Raw genomic sequence first — 17,496 nt, 5'->3', positions numbered from 1 at the left:
TTTTGTAAAAGCTCCATAAACATCGATTCAAGTTTTCCTAACTTCAGCGACCGTATTTTGAGTAGCTTGAAGAGATCTCTTACAATGCATGAAAGATAAGATGTGTTTGGATATTTATGCGATCTGTTATAATGCCTATGTCACACAGTGAATTAGATCACCCAATTCTAGTATAGAGTTAGAAAAGATATTAATTTGCAAGGTATTTGGATAATAGAAGTTCGTCTACGAGTACGAGTGGGGCTTGTTAAAATTTGATACCGCTTGCCTCATCAATTAAAGACAGCAACTGGCCTATTTGGCTTTAGCTCAGGGTTTTCCACACACACCTCAACAATGAGTAATATTAGAGAGAAGTTATTGTAGTAGTGTACATTTTATACTTACTGTATGACTGCTTCTAGTTGATTATTTCCAACACTCACTTGAAGATATGTGTGGTTTAGATGATATCACATCATGTATGTAAAATAGATGCTCTCAATAGTGACTTTTATCTATATTTATTCTTTTAGATTTGAGAGATGTATGATCTATATAATGTCACATCATGTATACAAAATTATTACTCTCAACAATGACTGATATCTATATTTATTCTATTAAGTATGTTGGATGAAAATTTTATTTTTCTCTGGATCCTCGATTGGAAAATATGCCTCTGATTTGGAAAGAGAATGAAATCTGAATTATCGAAGCAAAGCAAATGAGTCATACATTCTCTATCTAGATTTCCGCCACAAAAAATCATGCAAAGCATACAAAACATCTAAATTAATAAAAATAAAAATGTAATACACTCCAAACTCACCCACTTCCTCTCTCTCTTCCTCACCGATTCCAATTTCCACCGATTTGCAGGTGATGGTTTAATTTTCAGATACAAAGCAAACAAAGAAGTAGAGCAACTGTGCCGAGCCCCAACCACATGGCCCAACAACCTCCACCACTGCCACTACCACTACCACTACCACCTCCACCACCACCGCCGACCAAACCCACGTTCTCCTTCCCTGAGAGGCCGCCCATAAGAGTAACCTCCGAGTTTGATAGCGATAGTTCCATTTTCTTCCACAAGATCTCTTGCAAGTTCCTCAACACCCTCGCCAAGCTCAAGTTCTCTTTCCAAAACGATACTAATGGTGATATAATCCAACCTCAAGTCAGCTTCATCTCCAAGCACCTCTCCATCCACTACGATGTCGAGGACCAGAATGCCCTTCTCAAGGCCTCCCTCGAGGTTGGCCCCAGGTTGCAGCTCAGAGCTGCCCATGATGTCAAGGTCCAAAAACACTCCCTCCTCCCAAAATGGATTTTGGTTTTCTGGAATGTTGGGTAGTTTTGAGAGATGGGTTTTGTTTCTTTTTGAGTCATTGAGATGAAACTCTTAAAAAGTTTGTTGCTTGGTTGGGTTTTACTTGACTCTACTATCTTTCCCGAGATGGTAAAGTCTTTATTGTGTGGTTTTGAGATGTGTATTTTGTTTTTTTGTATTTTTTTTAAGTTTAAAGATTCAATTCTTCTCGCAATTGAAGTTTGGAGTGACTAAGGTTTGTTTTAGACTCTGACCGTTCATATTTATTGAAAATGTGGAGATTTCTATTTCTTTCCTACTGTTCTACGTGCTAGGGATCTGGTTATGATTTAATTGAAAATTATTGTTCATTTTTAAGAGCTTCTTCATATGTAACGCGAATGTGATGTCCTCGGGCTTTAAAGTTTGAACCTTGGTTTTTCCTTTTTGTGAGGATTTTTCATATTTTATATTAGAGAAATCTAGGCGTGATATTTATTGCTGTTGTTCCATGTAATGCTTCTTCGGCCAAATTTGGTTCCTTTTTCTATGATTCTGTAATTTATGTAAACCATTTCAGAATTTTGTGATATTTTTTAAACATGTCGTACACTTCCAGGCACAACAAGGAGAGCTTTCGATGGTTGCAAACCTTAATGATCCCGGCTATGCATTGGAATTGTCATCTCTAGTTCCAGTTGTTGCTATGGTGAGTATGATCCTTAGCAAAACTTGCGGTCTCTTCTCATTTTAGCCATGTTTTGAAGTGTTGGTGCTGTGGGGGCGTTGATTACCTTCGTAATTCTACAGCCAAGAGCAACTCTTAAATTTCCCCTCGGTGAAGTATCGGTTGAGGAAAGAGAAGATGAGGAAGTAAAGAGAACATTGTCTATAAATGGGATTCTAAAAAGCCAAATTCTGAATGGAGTCTGCACGGCTCAATTCAGGGATGAAGATTTGAAACTAAGATACTCCTACAAGGTTTGCATTTCATTTAATTCATTTGACTTTATTTCCAAATTCCGTGTGATACAAGTGCCTGGTGGTTAGAAGTGTGATATTCTGTGTCTCTTCTGAATAATGGAGCAGTTGTTTGAATTTAGGTCTCTGTTTATTTTTCCATCCTTTCTTTGTTTCCATTTTTTGGACTATGTTATTGAACTTTTGAATGTACTGCAGGATGAGGAAATGTCATTTATCCCAAGCATTTCATTACCTTCAAATGCATTTTCATTTGCATTCAAGCGTCAGTTTGGCCCTTCAGACAAATTGAGGTTAGAACTTAGACTCTCTCTCTCTCTCTCTCTCTCATCGAGTTACTGAAAATGTTTCCTTCTGTGGCTCATGCCTTTGGTCTCATTAACAGCTAGATAAGTACTCTTCTAGTTTAATTTTATCCGTTGTAACTGAATCCTCAAACTAGTTGCACTATTATATACCTGGATACAAAAAACATCTTACTAATATGCTAGCGATCAAGCTGATAAGATGATGCTTATGTTGGAATACTGTAAAAAATCTTCATATTCTAATTTTAGTAAGTATGCATCTCATAAAGGGGTTGATAACTCTCAAAATCTCCAATAGTCTCTAGCCCCCAGAGCCCATCAAGGAATTGCCCATATATGGCAACTGTCCACTACAAGTTAGAAATACAAAATCTTTTAGGGTATTGGAGAATGCAGGTTTTTTACTCTATTGTTCATTGGACTTTATTTTTTTACCTGTTCTTCTACTTCATCCAAATCTTTCCAGCTTGATTGTAAAAATTGTTATTGATTCTGATAAATGGCCAGCTACTTTTACAATTTTGATTCCAACTTCTGGAGTGCGGTGTACAAGCACACATATGGCAAGGACTTCAAGTTTAAAGCTGGTTATGATTCAGAGGTGCGCCTTGGTTGGGCTTCTCTTTGGGTAAGTGCTTTTTTTTTTTCTCTATTGGAAAATAGGAATTAATTAAAATAACAAGTACAAAAGGTGTGAGAGGGAACCCCAACAAACACCCAATCCTTATAACACAGCAAAGAAATAAAAATGGATAAATCTGGAAATGGCTTGTTGTGCCAGTCTCATGTTTCTTGGCCTAATGCCTAGAAGAAATCACCACCAAATTTTTGAGATAGTTCAGAGTTGGACTACTGAAAAGTACACTCAGTAGAAGACCAAACTGAGGAGCTGTTGGAAATCCAGTCCCACATTGCAGCTAAGAGCATGGAGCTCATGAAAAAAGGAAACGCAAAAGACCTGCAGTAGAGCACAGTGGCACGTGGAAACCACCCGTGCCGGTGACTTTCACAGCGGCCAAAAGATGAATCCGATTGGTGGAATTGGTGGACCAGACACAAGGAGACTTTCAGCAAAGCACGTGGGTGGCAGTTGGTTGCGGATCTGAGTTTTAAAGTTTCATAAAAAAGAGGAAAATAAGAAAAGAAAAAGAGAAATGGAACAAAAAAAACAAGGTCAGTAGCCAAGCATGTGATCAGCCAAAATAGGCTGGCATTCAAAATAGAGGTTGAAAGAGGCTTAGGAAGGGCAGCATGTGACGTTCATGCATTGGCAGAATGGGTGGTGAGTGGCATGGAAATGACAAGCAGTGGCAGAGCTGATGATGGGGTGTATGTAGGCTATTGGTGGGTGGGCCATCGTATATCTAGCCTCTAAATTGTGGACTAAAATGGGGAAAATTAGAGAATAAGAAGAGAAAAGGCAATCGAGAGGAAGGAGGAGAAAGACGAAGGGAGGAGGGGGAGGGAATGAAGGAGAAAACAGAGTGGAGATTGGACAGGAGCGGCAGAAGGGAACTACAAAAAGGAAAGAGAAAAGTACAGAAAAAAAAAGGGGGGGAAAAAGCAAGGAGAGGGGATTGATTCTAGAGAGGAGAGTAGGCTTCTCCCTTCCTCTGTCGAGATACTGTTGAGGGGTGGAAGGTTTCAGCTGGAGGGAGAAGGGGAGGTTTTCAACCTTTCAGAGAATGGGTCTAATATAATCTTGTGCCTTACTTTTCTTTTGTTAGGACATGACCTCAATAGTCACTATTACACTGTTCAGTACAAGGACGGGTAAGTGGGTGGGATGGAGGAGGTGGAGATCCCTCTATATTTCTTTCCTCTCAAAAAGATGGATTTCACCTTCCCTCCTCTCCCTCCAGACATAGTGTTGGGATTTTGGACTTGCAGATATTTTTCTGATGTTTTTTGATCATTGGGTTATTTAAGTACCCATAAAAAGAAAGCTTTATGGTTGGTTGAGACTGTCTTTTCTTTGGGTGCTCATAAAGATACTCAAATGAACCTATCGAAAAAAGATACTCAAATGATCAAAAGACATCAGTAACTTATCTATCAATTCTGATGTAAAGCTCTAGCATTCTATCAAAACTGTCTTTTCTTTGGTTAAGGCACTAGCTTATAAGAAGGGCAACTTTCAACACTCTTACTGTATCCATCACTAAAAGCTATCAAAGCAGAGTTTTGGGAATGCATAGGAAGTAACTAGAAACAAAGTGCGTATCAATTCTGCAGCCATGGATTAATTGTTTAAATTTGCCGGAAATTCTTAATTTTCCTTGGAAATTGTACCTCACTTTTTTCATGGCCTCATAATGATTTGGTTTCAGGTTGGAGATGAAGGTGGTAAATCAAAGACAGCTCCACTGAAGATGAAAGTGCAATTCATGCTTCAGGTGCCGCAAGATGACATCAAAGCTTCGGCCTTAATGTTTCGGGTCAAAAAGAGATGGGACATATGACTCTCTTGTGGCCTCTTTCCCTTTCTTATATACGTTAGATGTTGGATCTGCATGGTAAATAAGTTTTGTTTTCCTTTCTGATACATTAGATGTTCTTTTATACTGTAGTGCAGTATTGGCACACTGCCGTTGTAATGATGCTGGTTGCTACATAATGAACATCGATTGGTTGTTTCGTCTTCTAAAATCATATTTTTAGTAGTCATCACGAAACCCAGAGATAGGAGAATCTTAAGTTTTAACCACATGAGAATGGCCATCTCCTGTTTGAATGATGTTCATTGCTAATTTTCTCCCTTCCGAAAATATCCATTTTGCAGCATCATGTGTGGGCATGTTTGTAAAGCTTCATCAGCAATCAAGAGTTCATAATATTTCTCTGTTTTGGTTAATAACATTGCTCCGGATGTCAGCCTAGTCGAAGTGAAAAACAGAGTAGAGTGTGCCTTACAAGGTTCCTCTCTCTCATGCAGCACAATTTAGCATGGAGTTAGTTTACATACAGTCTCCAAATTAAGACTACTCATACAAGCTTATACAGTTATGTTTAAAAAAAATTTAAAATTATAATAATATCATTTTTAAAATGATTTTTTTCCTTTTTACCCTTATTCATTAATGAGACTGTACATGCAATCCCTTACTCAGGACTGTAAATAGAATTTTTTAAGGATATTTGAGACTGGTGATTTAGCAATAAACCTTATGGATCCTCTCTTCTTATACATCTTTTTTATTCTTCATTGAGCTTAGTAATTGAAACCGGTTGTCTAAAGAGCCAAGGCCATGATGCTGTCAAGCGCGTGCCCAGCTTTGAATAACATAACATCAGAGGAATTAATCGATGTTGCTACTGTTTTCTTTTTATGTATTATCCTCAATTCTGCAGAGAAAGATGAACTGTGGTGGCCTTGTAATCTTGTGATATTCTATCTTCTGTACCGAACCCGTGCATTTGAGAAAGAAAAGTAAAAGGTGTTCGTTGTCGTCCACCACCGGCCAATGTTAGATAACAGTATTAATATCTAGGATGCTGAAGCATTAAATGTCAAATCTAGTCAAATGTCAACTAACCGTCATTTGTGAGAATCCAAACTAAAAAACATTGCTCCTGGGACCTCACAGCAGAGCAAATGGATACGAAATGCCCAAGCTGGTATCGCATTCTGCCAGCACATACCCAATCTCTTCAGAGCTTTTAGTCCTTCAACTGCGTTCTACAAAATAATTATCAGAAACAGCCTGCCAAGAAAATTGAATATATATATATATATATATAAATAATAGTTATAGTCATGAGTGTATAAATATCGTATAATTATTTTTAAAAAAATAAATAAATGCGAAACTGATATGAAAAGAAAATTAATTTTTTAATAATAAATCACATTATTTTTCAAAAAAATTACACGTCATTTACATATTTTACGACTATATATAATATTACTCATATTAAATAAAGTAAAACTAGAAAATAGAATGTTTCATTATTTGAAGATCTTCAAATAAATAAATAAAAACAAACTTGAAACAGCACGTTGTTGGAGTCGTTTACCCAAAAGATGGAACAAAAAACCAACAGCAATCAAATATGTACCATCATTTCTGTAACAAATTGTAAAGGCTAGAAGTTTTTGTACAGTGAGCTATGCAGTCTGCAGAAAGTTGAATTAATAAAATCATATATAATAAAAGGAGAACGTCTATAGGCATATGCTTTACATTGAAGTTTGAACAAGGGGTTGATGTACACTAAACAATATCAAAATAATGAGCAACATTAGATTGAAAATCTTGACTTCTACGTGAAGCTTTCCTCATTTATTTTTATAATCATTCTTATCTCGTCTTATTTAATTATTATAATTTTATCAAATTTTTATATAAAATAAAACAAAAAATTTAATTTTTTAAATTTTAAAATAAAAATAATATTAAAAAAATATATTCTAACAATATTTTATTTAATTTTTAAATTTTATCTCAATTTATTTTATTTTATTTATAAAAACAAATGAGATTGTGCAAATTTTATTAGCTTATCATATAGTACGTCAATTCATTTAAATTATTTTCCTTCGGCTTAAAAGTTTGTGATTATTTATCACGTGGTAATATTTCTTTTCGTTCAATTTTTTTGGAGAAACTTTTGAAGGGTAAAGATTCAAAGCTAACTAGAAAGCATCCTGACTTACCTTTTGGCTTTTAGCAGTCAAAAATAAAATAACAAAAAGGGCATATGAAAAAGCGAAACCATTTTTCTTTAAGTTGCTGAGTAATGATAAAGAGAAATCATTATAATAATATATATTTTATATTTATTATATGACTACTTCTAATTAATTATTCTCAATACTTATTTAAAATTATATATAATCTAAATAATGTCACATCATATATACAAAATTATTACTCTTAATAATAATTTCTATCTATATTTATTTTTCTTTGAAACCTTTCACATCTCGGACGGGCTATATTATATCCCAATGCCGCATTAAAGAAAAAATCCTGATTTTCTGTGTGGATTTTCCTTTTAGCTTCCTTGAAAGGGTGTTCGGAAAGGAGGATTCAGGAAGAAAGGAGGAGAAAGAAAGCCGCCCAAGAAGAGAAAGAAAATAGAAGTTTTTGAGTTGGGAACCAACAACTTGAAAGAATGACTACACCCTTACCTTTGAGACTGCTGTTGCCTCTGACCACCACCACCACTTCTTTCTATTCTCCCTCCTCCACTTCTCCTTCACCAGATTTTCCTTGCAAATCCCTGAAAACCCTCCGTTTTGGAAGCCCCAATTTCAGTCTCTATTCTCTCTGTTCCCCTTCATCTTCATCGTTTACTCGTTCTCACCGCAGATGTATTCGACAACACAGACGTTCTCTCTCCAGACCAACGGTATCTCTATCTCTCTCTCGCTCTCTCTCTGTGCGCGCGCGCGTAGGTAAATTTAAGAGTTGGGATTTGTAGATTGAGATGTTTTAGATGCAGAAGTTTGTAAATTTGTTAGCTTTGGGGAGTTTCTTATCCTTAGCTTCTGTTTAAATGCATAGGCTATAATTGGTCTCCATTCATTGGTCGCATTCCCTCTGTCTGTCTCTCTGTCGCTACCATTTGCAATTAGCTTTACATATGTTAATTTACGACGAAGATTTTAAAATGGGTCTTGTTTGTTGAGTGATTGAAGGGTTCCTGAATGGTGGACATAAAGATGCAGTAATGGGGTTCTTTGTGATCTATTTACATTTAGTTTCATGTTTTGGAAAGTGTAAATCCCATTAATTTGCTCAGTTTTTTAGTTTAATGCCATCTTACACTTATTCTAGAAAGCATTGTGAACTAAGTGGATCCCCAGATTTAAAATTATTGTCGTAAGTTCATAGCTTATTCAATCAGAGACAACCCCAGCTGGTAGATTTATTTGCCTGTTCAAACCTGCCAAGTGCCAAGTCATAGACCTTAATGTATCCATATATATGGACCTTCAATAATAATGTATTCACATTTATGGAACTTCAATAATCCTCTGCATCTGCAATGTTCAAAGTTGCTTTTTTGGTTTCATATGAACTCTATCTAACAGTCAGAATAAGGCTTTGCTTACTTTACCTTTTTGAGATGTGATTATGTCTTTGTTACCATGCATAATCACATGCGGGGAAGAATTAGGCTCCCGTTAAACTTCCTTGGTCTCGAAATGATCAGGTTTGATAGATGGAAATTGCACTGCAAGACTATCACTCCACTATCAACATGAATCAAAGCTCATTTTGGCTTGAACTTGTATGATCACCACTCTTGTGGGCAGTTGGTTTTCACTAATGATTTACTACCAGGGGCTCTGTTTTTATTTACTGGTATAGTGGCTTTGTGGACATATGAGAAGGGATCAAGGCATGGAAAATTGGGAATATGAAGAGGAGAACGTGATTAGCAAGTTTGGTTCAGATGAAGAGGTTGGCAATCAAATTCCAACACAAGCTCAATCTATTGTAGAAGGATCAGGGACAGTTCTGGTATCAGAGTTTAACCCTGTGCCAGATGTAGACTATCTACAGGTATGTAATTATTGTGTTTGAAAATGGTACTTCGGTTAATGAATTCTGTTATTTATTTTCCTTTCCTTTCCTTTTTTTTGGGGCAGTGGGTGTTGTTTAACTGCAAAAGGATGACAATGTGACTGGTTGAAAAATTGAAGCTGCTTCACCCCCCTCCCCACAAAAACAAAAAACAAAAATAAAGGGTTATTCAGATGGACAATGAGGTGGATTCAGGACTTTGAAAGTGTCCAAGGCTGCCCCAAATATGTAACTTTGCCCTTTGTTATACATACCTTACATGTGTCCATATGTGTTTGGTTTATGGTTCCATACCTGCTGGATGCGTCTCGACCTCATGGTGCACCACTAGCACAGTTGCATTCTCCGAATCATCTCTCTCTCTCCCTTATGTACACACACACACACACACATTTAGCAACCACACCTAGTTTTCTCCTATGTGCCGATTTGTCAGATACCAAGAATCCAAGAATTTTTTTTCCACATTAGTTCTTTGTCTATTCTTTTTGGTTTTTCCTTTTTGACAAGCCTTTTGTTTTTTTCTTTTTATGCAGGAGTTATTGGCCATTCAACAGCAAGGGCCTAGAGCTATTGGCTTTTTTGGAACACGGAATATGGGTTTCATGCATCAAGAACTTATCGAGATTCTTAGCTATGCTATGGTTATAACTGTAAGATGCTGTAATTTGAACTTGGTGTATCTTGTGTGTGGCATTGTGGGCACTCATTGAGCACATCAGATGTTTATATATTGTATGTTCCTTATTTGCTGCCTCACTTTTGCGTTTTCTGACTTGCTGCATAACTTCTTGCAGAAAAATCACATTTTTACATCTGGAGCATCTGGAACTAATGCAGCTGTCATTAGAGGTGCTTTAAGGGCTGAGAAACCAGAGCTGCTTACAGTGATTTTGCCTCAAAGTTTAAAAAGGCAACCTCCTGAGAGCCAAGAGTTATTATCAAAAGTAAGAGTTCGGTTATACCCACACTTGCATTACATTCATTCTCATTGGTTTTGAACTAGTTTTTTTACAATTATTTTTCTAATGGTTTTTAAACCATCAGATAAACCAAATACAAATCATGTCATAGTTACTTAGCATTGTTTCTTACTTGATGTGCTTGACCAATATTTATTGTAATTTCTGAAAGGAAATTCTTCTAAATATTATAATCATCCTGCAATAGCTGCAAAAAAAGTTCTAACGTGCAATCAATTCTTCATGGTGATGTTCATACACTTATCAAATTCTAGATTCAATGCATTATCTGTTTTAGCCTCAACATGTAATAAGTTTACAAAGTAATTGTTATGCGATACACCACGAAAACTTTCCAAGCAAATCCTACTTGGGAGATTGTTATTGCTGATGATAAATATTATGACTGACTGGTTTGAATTTTTCTAAATAACTGAGGCAAAGTTTCTAAAAAATTTCTTAGGAAGTTCAGCCACAGTTCGCATTTGTTCCAGCTATGAAGTCTATTCTTTTTCTGACCTCTAAAAAGAATTGAAAACAGAAAAAAATAAGGAAAAAATGTGATCATTTTTGTGGGATTGCAGGTGAAGAATGTGATAGAGAAGCCTTACAATGATCATCTACCTCTGATAGAAGCAAGCAGGTTCGTAATAGCTCTCTTTTTTTTTTTTTTTAATATTATTTCATATTAGGTGTTAGGAAGGCTAGTTGTGTACTGGATAGGGTGTTGCCTATTAGGGAAAGTCGTCTCCTCACTATGAAACTAGGGGAATCAGTTTTCTTTCTGCAAATTTCTCTCCGTCGAAACTGTGGCAGTAAGTGCCACAAATTCTGTTTTATCAAAGCTAAACTCACTGGTATCAGGCATGAGCCAATGGGTTCAACTGTCAATGAGATGAGCTGATTGAGTTTTACCTTTCTAGGTGACTGAGCAAGACCGAGAATTCTGAGCTTGACGAATCTTTGTGACAAGCCTACCTAAAGTTGTTTACCCACAAAATTTGTTTTGGCAAAAACTGCTTTGAGAATTAGGAATGAAATCTATGTCAAATTGGATTGAATGCCTCCTTTGTGAGGATTTCCTTTCATTATATAGGCACTAGTGTGCGTGATACAAGGCTAGAATCAAGCCAAATTTACAGCAATCAAATCTGTCTACAAAAGGAAACTAGGACTATTTACATAATCTGTCTAAATAAGGAACATGATCTGTCTAAGTAAGGAAGTATATACATACAGATTAGAAAAGCTAAATAACAAAAGTTTTGCTGTCAATTAGGAAAGCTAAATAAGGAAGGTCTTGTTGTCATCCCCCCTCAAATTGATGCTGGTAGGTCAAGAAGCATCAATTTGCCCACAAGAAACTGATGACGTTGTTGTGTCATGGCCTTTGTAAACACATCAACGATCTGGAGGTCAATAGGAACATGAGGAAGAGAAATGATACGAGTGTCCAAGACTTCCCGAATGGAATGACAGTCCCATCTTGATGTGTTTTGTACATTCATGAAAAACAGGATTTGCGGCAATCTGAATGGCACTAGTGTTGTCAACATGGAGAGGAGTAGGATCGGACTGTACACAACCAAGCTCAGCAAGAAGACCACGAAGCCATAGAATCTCGGAACAAGCAGCAAACATCGTACGGTATTCAGATTCGGTGGAAGATTTGGAAACATGATCCTGTTAGTTACTCTTCCAAGATATCAAAGAGTCACCAAGAAACATGCACCAACCCGTAACAGATCATCGCGTATCAGGACATCCTGCCCAATCAGCATCATTGTAAGCCTTATATATCGAATAATACGACAAACAACAGCTAAATGTAGATGACGTGGACCCTGCATGAACTAACTAACCTTATGGATAGCAAATGAAATATCAGGTCGAGTAATAGTCAAATAGTTCAGGCTACCCACTAACTGTTGATACATAGTAGGGTCGGAAAGGAGATCACCCTCCTCTCGACAATACTTCATGTTTACTTCTAGAGGAGTATCCACAGAAGAAGTATCTTGAAGGCCAGCCAAAGCAATCAAATCCTGAGTGTTTATGTTGATTCAAAAACATTCCGGATGGATCAGTATGAACTTCCAACCCCAAGAAGTACATAAGAGGACCAAGATCCTTCATATGAAATGAGGCTTGAAGATGCTATTGCAATCGGGTGATCAAGGCTAAATCTGTCCCAGTAATAACAATATCATCAACATAAACCAGAAGAAGAACAATGCCAGTAGATGTCTTGCAGAGAAATAGAGAAGAGTCATATTGACTCTGCTTAAAAGAGAACTGAAGCAAGGTGGATCGGAATTTATCAAACCATGCTCGGGGAGCTTGTTTCAGCCCATAAAATGAGCGTCTCAACTTACAGACATCCAAGGAAGAAGAGGATGACAAACCAGGTGGAATGGTCATGTATATCTCGTCTTTGAGATTACCATGAAGAAATGCATTTTTGACATCCATTTGATGAAGAGGCCAAACTTGGGATGCAGCAACAAAAAGGACAGTCCGCACCGTAGTCATCTCGGCAATTGGAGCAAAAGTCTCCTCATATTCTACCCCATACTCTTGCCCATTGCCAAGTGCAAACAACCTTGCCTTATACCGATCCAGAGTCCCGTCAGAATGCAACTTGATAGAATAAACCCATTTGCAACCAATGACTTTAACCTTAGGAGGACAAGGGACAACATCCCATGTACGATTATCCTGAAGAGCCCAAAGCTCTTCGGGCATTGCCTCACACCAACAGTCATGTTTAGCCGTCTTGGAATAACCTGACAGAATGTGAATGGAAGACAGTAACATGAAGAGAGGTATGCGAGAAACCATACCGATCCACCAGTGGACGAGACACTCTGGTTGAACGTTGAGGAACTGTGGGGTTGTCCGGATCACCTGTAGAAGATACAATCTGAGTAGGCTCAGATGGCGGATCAGGCTCAGGAAGGGGCAAAGTGGGTCGCCGTCGTTCATATACAAGTCCAGGTTTGAATTGGTCAGGAGGAGGAGTCAAGTCATCAAAATGCGGTAAAACATGCATCTTAGGCAAAGACTCAACATGAGAAGAAAAGAACAACTGATTTTTAAAGAAGACAACATGACGGGAAATGTGAAATCTATTAGTGCATGGATCATAGCAAACATAGCCTTCGTGTGAAACACTATAACTCATAAAAGCGCATTTAACAAATTGAGCAGATAACTTATGACGTTTCATGGGATGGCAAATGAGCAAAACAAACATAACCAAAAGTATGCATATCAAGATAACAAGGATGCTGATGATAAAGACGAAAGTAAGGAGTTTCAAAATTCAAGACACTGGACAACAATCTATTAATTAAATAAACTGTTGATAATGCTTTGACCCAAAATTTAGGTGGAACAGATGAGTGGAGCAATAAAGTATGAACAATATCCAACAAATGTCTATTTTTACGTTCAACGACACTATTTGGCTGAGGTGTATAAGGACAAGACCGCTAAGAAGCAATGTCTTTTTGTTGGAGAAAATCATGAAACTCACGAGACATCACCACCGGAATCAGACCTTAGAATTTTGATTCTAGAGGAAAATTGAGTCTCAATATAGGCGATGAATTGTTGGAAAACAGAAAATACCTCAGATTTAGAACGAAGAAAATAAATCCAAGTATACTTGGTATAATCATCAATGAAAGTAACAAAGTATTTATAATTTGCATGTGAGATAACAGGAGAAATTCCCCACACATCACTATGAATCAAATCGAAACAACTTTCAGCATGACTACCATGAGAGGGAAAAGAAAGAGACTTTTACCTAATTTGCGTGTGGAGCAATCAGAAGAGAGATGAGAAGAAAATTGATCGTTATTGCCCAACAAACCAAAGTTTATTAAATGAAATAAAAAAACAGAGTTAGGATGACCCAACCGTTTGTGCCATACTTCACCCTTATTGTTTACAATATTACAAGAAAATGAAAGAACGACGGGAATGGAAAAATGCAAAGGAAATAAACGTCCAACTTTAGGCCCCATTGCAAGTATCTTCCCCGACACCTGATCCTGCACAAGACAACCATCATGAGAAAAATGAACATCACAGTTGTTATCAACCAACTGACCTACTGATATAAGACTAGTGGAAAGCTCAGGAGATACAAAAACATCTCTAATTGTGGAATTAACATCTCCAATAGCATGAATAGGTAACTGACTACCATAAGCAATCTGAATGTGCGATGAGCCATTATAAGTCCGAACATTGCTAAGTGTATTAGAAGAACTAGTCATGTGATTAGACGCACCCGAATCAACAAGCCACAATAAGGATGGAAATGAACCGTTACCTTGCAGCCCTAAGGCTGAAAATGCTGAAATAATCATCTGTTGCACCATTTCAAGAGTAAGAGTAGATGAATCACCAACAGTAGCAGAGTTAGCGGAAGTAGATGGACTCACAGTGGCCTGATAAGCATTAGCCTGACGATTCTGGGGACGTATAAGACATTCTTTGATAATATGCCCCGGCTTCTTATAGTAATTGCTAGATTTCCTTGCACAGTGAGTAGCAATATGGTCATATTCCTTGCAGCTGAAACATTGAACTTTCCTCATGTCGCGTCCCTTGCCTTTCCCATGAGCCGCATAAGCCACTGCATTTGGTAACATTTTGTCTTGCTGATAAGTGGCCTGTGTGGCAAGACGTTGCTCCTCACGAAGTAACTCCCCAAAACAAACGTCCAAAGAAGGCAATGGAGCAATGTTCATCAAGTTGGAGCGAGTGGCCTCAAATTCAGGTCATAACTTCATTAAAAACTAATCTCACTTGCTTTGTTCATGAACTTCCTGCACAACAGAGAGAGATTCTTTCGGTTCCTTGGCATAAATCATGTCAGTAAATTCTCCCTAGAGATTATTAAACTTCGAAAAATAATCTTGAATGGAGAGATCGCCCTGAGTGTAACTGGCGATCTCGTACTCCAACTGAAAACGCCGGGCAGAATTGTCCTGATTATACACTTTCTTTAAGTATTCCCACATAGTTTTGGCAGTCTTATATGGCCTCAGATTAAGAATAATAAGAGGATCAACTGAACCTAAAATCCATGTTATCACCCTAGCATCTTTGATTTTCCACTGAGCCAATTTAGAGAGCTAAGTAGGAGCCAATTTAGAGAGCTAAGTAGGAGCGGGATCACTACCATCTATATGACCCCATAATTCTTTTCCCAAAACAAATAAGCGAAATTGAAATTTCCAGGTTGAATAATTCTTACCCGTGAATTTCATAGCAAAAGAGTCTGAAGACATGATGCTCACAAAACTAAAAAAAAAAAATGCCAAGAAGAATACCGCATGTATAGAAACTGCCGAGAAGCCCACAGAAACTTCCAAGAACCAAATCCACCACAAAAAAGTCCGAGTCCTTCACAGAACCTGCCGAAAGCTCCTCCACAGAAACTTCCAAGAACTAAATCCACCACAGAAACTTCCGAGTCCTTCACAAAACCTGCCAAAAGCTACAAATCCTCCCTTCCGAGAACCACAACCACAATCACTGATGGTGCCGAGAACCAAAAAAAAGGCCAAGAAACAGCCCAACAACAACGAAGGCAACAATTCTCACAGACGGTGCCGACAATGGCAACACTAGTGTCCAACGAAAAACAATTCCCACAAGGAAGAACTAGAAATATTTCTAAGGTTTGGCTCTGCAACCATGTCAAATTGGATTGAATGTCTCCTTTGTGAGGATTTCCTTTTATTATATAAGCACAAGTGCGCGTGATGCAAGGCTAGAATCAAGCCAAATTTACAGCAATCAAATCTGTCTACAAAAGGAAACTAGGACTATTTACATAATCTGTCTAAATAAGGAACATGATTTGTCTAAGTAAGGAAGTATATATATACAGATTAAGAAAGCTAAATAAGGAAGGTTTTGCTGTCAATTAGGAAAGCTAAATACGGAAGGTCTTGCTGTCAATCTAGTTTATCTAACACATAACTCCTTGCAATATGGTGATCTGCTCTTGTGGTTTCTAACCCTAGTCTGCTTCCATCTGTCTTCGTATGAATAGAAAAGGGCTATAGTGGGCCTCGTTTGGATGTTGAGATGAGATGAGATGAGATAAGAAATTTGTGAATAGTAATGAAATGGTTTGAGTTAAAATGTTTTATGGGGTTTTGAAAAATGTGAGAGAAAAAGTTAAATAAAAATATTATAAAGTGAGAAGACTGTTATAATATAATTTTTGTTTTGAGATTTGAAAAAGTTGAATTGTTTTTTGTATTTTGTTTAAAAATTTGGGAAAATTGTAATGATTAGATGAAAAACTTGAAGATTTGAAATTAAAAAGTGTTTGTGTGGTGTTTGGATGTTGAGATGAGATAAGATGAGATGAGATGAGACCATCTTGCAATCCAAACGGGGCTCTTCTTTTAGATGCACTCTTTCTGAGTTTCAATGTAATAGAACGTGTTGAAATGCGGGCTTAAGGTTTACTTATATCTGTCTAGGCTAGTAAATAAGCCATCTTATAAGCTGACGAGTTCTTAACATGATCTGAGAGCTGAGTTTTACGTGAACACCCTGTTCCATGCATGGGTGCAACTATTGGTCAAGGTTTGAGTGAGGCAGGCAGCCAAATCTTTTTATGAATTTTATCTATTGTTAGCAACAGGAATTTATAGCGTTTTAACTTTTTATGGTGAAACTGCAGGCTGTGCAATATGGATATCATTTCACATGTACAACAAGTCATTTGCTTTGCATTCCATGATAGTAAGTTGCTTATGGAAACTTGTCAAGAGGCTAAAAATATGCGGAAGATTGTGACTCTTTTCTACTTGGACTAGAGCTAATTACCCATTGCTGTCTATGCATTGTTTGTACGAGAGAGAGAGAAAGAGAGAGAGGTTTCTTATTCTTTGTTTATAAATTAGGAGAAGAAATGAGACAGATATTGTTTCTGTAGATTGTAATAGTAAGAAATGGGGTCAATTTCCCCACTTTCCTTCGTTGGAAAGAGGTGATTTCTTATTGGTTTTATTATTAATAGGAATGACTTTATTACAAGATGTACCAATCTGAATGTATGCTTATGCATGTTGCATACACGCAGTATATTTGATTCATTCATATTCTTGCGTGGTTCAATTTGCGAATGCATACGCTTTACATTGCATTGGCATAACTTTTTCTTGAAAGTTACATTTTAATTACCACCCATTTTTTAGACAGGTGACAATTTTTTTTATAAGACAGGTGGCATAATCTTGACGGCTATTGAAATCTATTGATAGTATGTATAGGGGGTGCATGGTAACTTTATACGTAATTGAAAATGAACATTGCAAAAATGTACTTATCCCCTTTCTTCTTTTTTCGGACTTTTGTTTTGGAAAACATTGGTA

At 37.1% G+C, this 17,496-nt stretch overlaps 2 protein-coding genes across 4 annotated transcripts; both read left to right on the top strand.

Annotated features, from left to right (window-relative positions):
• Positions 1–798: 798 nt before the first annotated feature.
• Positions 799–5,232, top strand: LOC121251453 (outer envelope pore protein 37, chloroplastic). Its single transcript, XM_041150716.1, has 6 exons — positions 799–1,282; positions 1,914–2,003; positions 2,105–2,275; positions 2,474–2,568; positions 3,091–3,211; positions 4,914–5,232. The coding sequence occupies exons 1-6, from the start codon at positions 929–931 to the stop codon at positions 5,043–5,045; spliced, it is 963 nt and encodes a 320-aa protein (XP_041006650.1). The 5' UTR covers positions 799–928; the 3' UTR covers positions 5,046–5,232.
• A 2,262-nt stretch (positions 5,233–7,494) lies between these two features.
• On the top strand, positions 7,495–17,221 carry LOC121239735. 3 transcript variants are annotated; one of them, XM_041137044.1, is made up of 6 exons: positions 7,495–7,938; positions 8,904–9,098; positions 9,656–9,772; positions 9,917–10,066; positions 10,666–10,724; positions 16,803–17,221. In XM_041137044.1, exons 1-6 carry the CDS (start codon positions 7,702–7,704, stop codon positions 16,936–16,938), a joined length of 894 nt encoding a protein of 297 aa, XP_040992978.1. In that variant the 5' UTR covers positions 7,495–7,701; the 3' UTR covers positions 16,939–17,221. The 3 variants fall into 3 exon arrangements, with proteins under 3 accessions (XP_040992978.1, XP_040992985.1, XP_040992990.1); XM_041137051.1 differs by having other exon boundaries at positions 7,804–7,938; positions 8,877–9,098; XM_041137056.1 differs by having other exon boundaries at positions 7,805–7,938; positions 8,927–9,098.
• The last annotated feature ends 275 nt before the right edge of the window (positions 17,222–17,496 follow it).

This window comes from Juglans microcarpa x Juglans regia, chromosome 1D, assembly GCF_004785595.1.
Source record: "Juglans microcarpa x Juglans regia isolate MS1-56 chromosome 1D, Jm3101_v1.0, whole genome shotgun sequence".
Classification (NCBI taxonomy): Eukaryota; Viridiplantae; Streptophyta; class Magnoliopsida; order Fagales; family Juglandaceae; genus Juglans; species Juglans microcarpa x Juglans regia.
The sequence above is the reverse complement of the archived record's forward strand: the minus strand, read 5'-3'. Positions and strand labels throughout refer to the sequence as shown.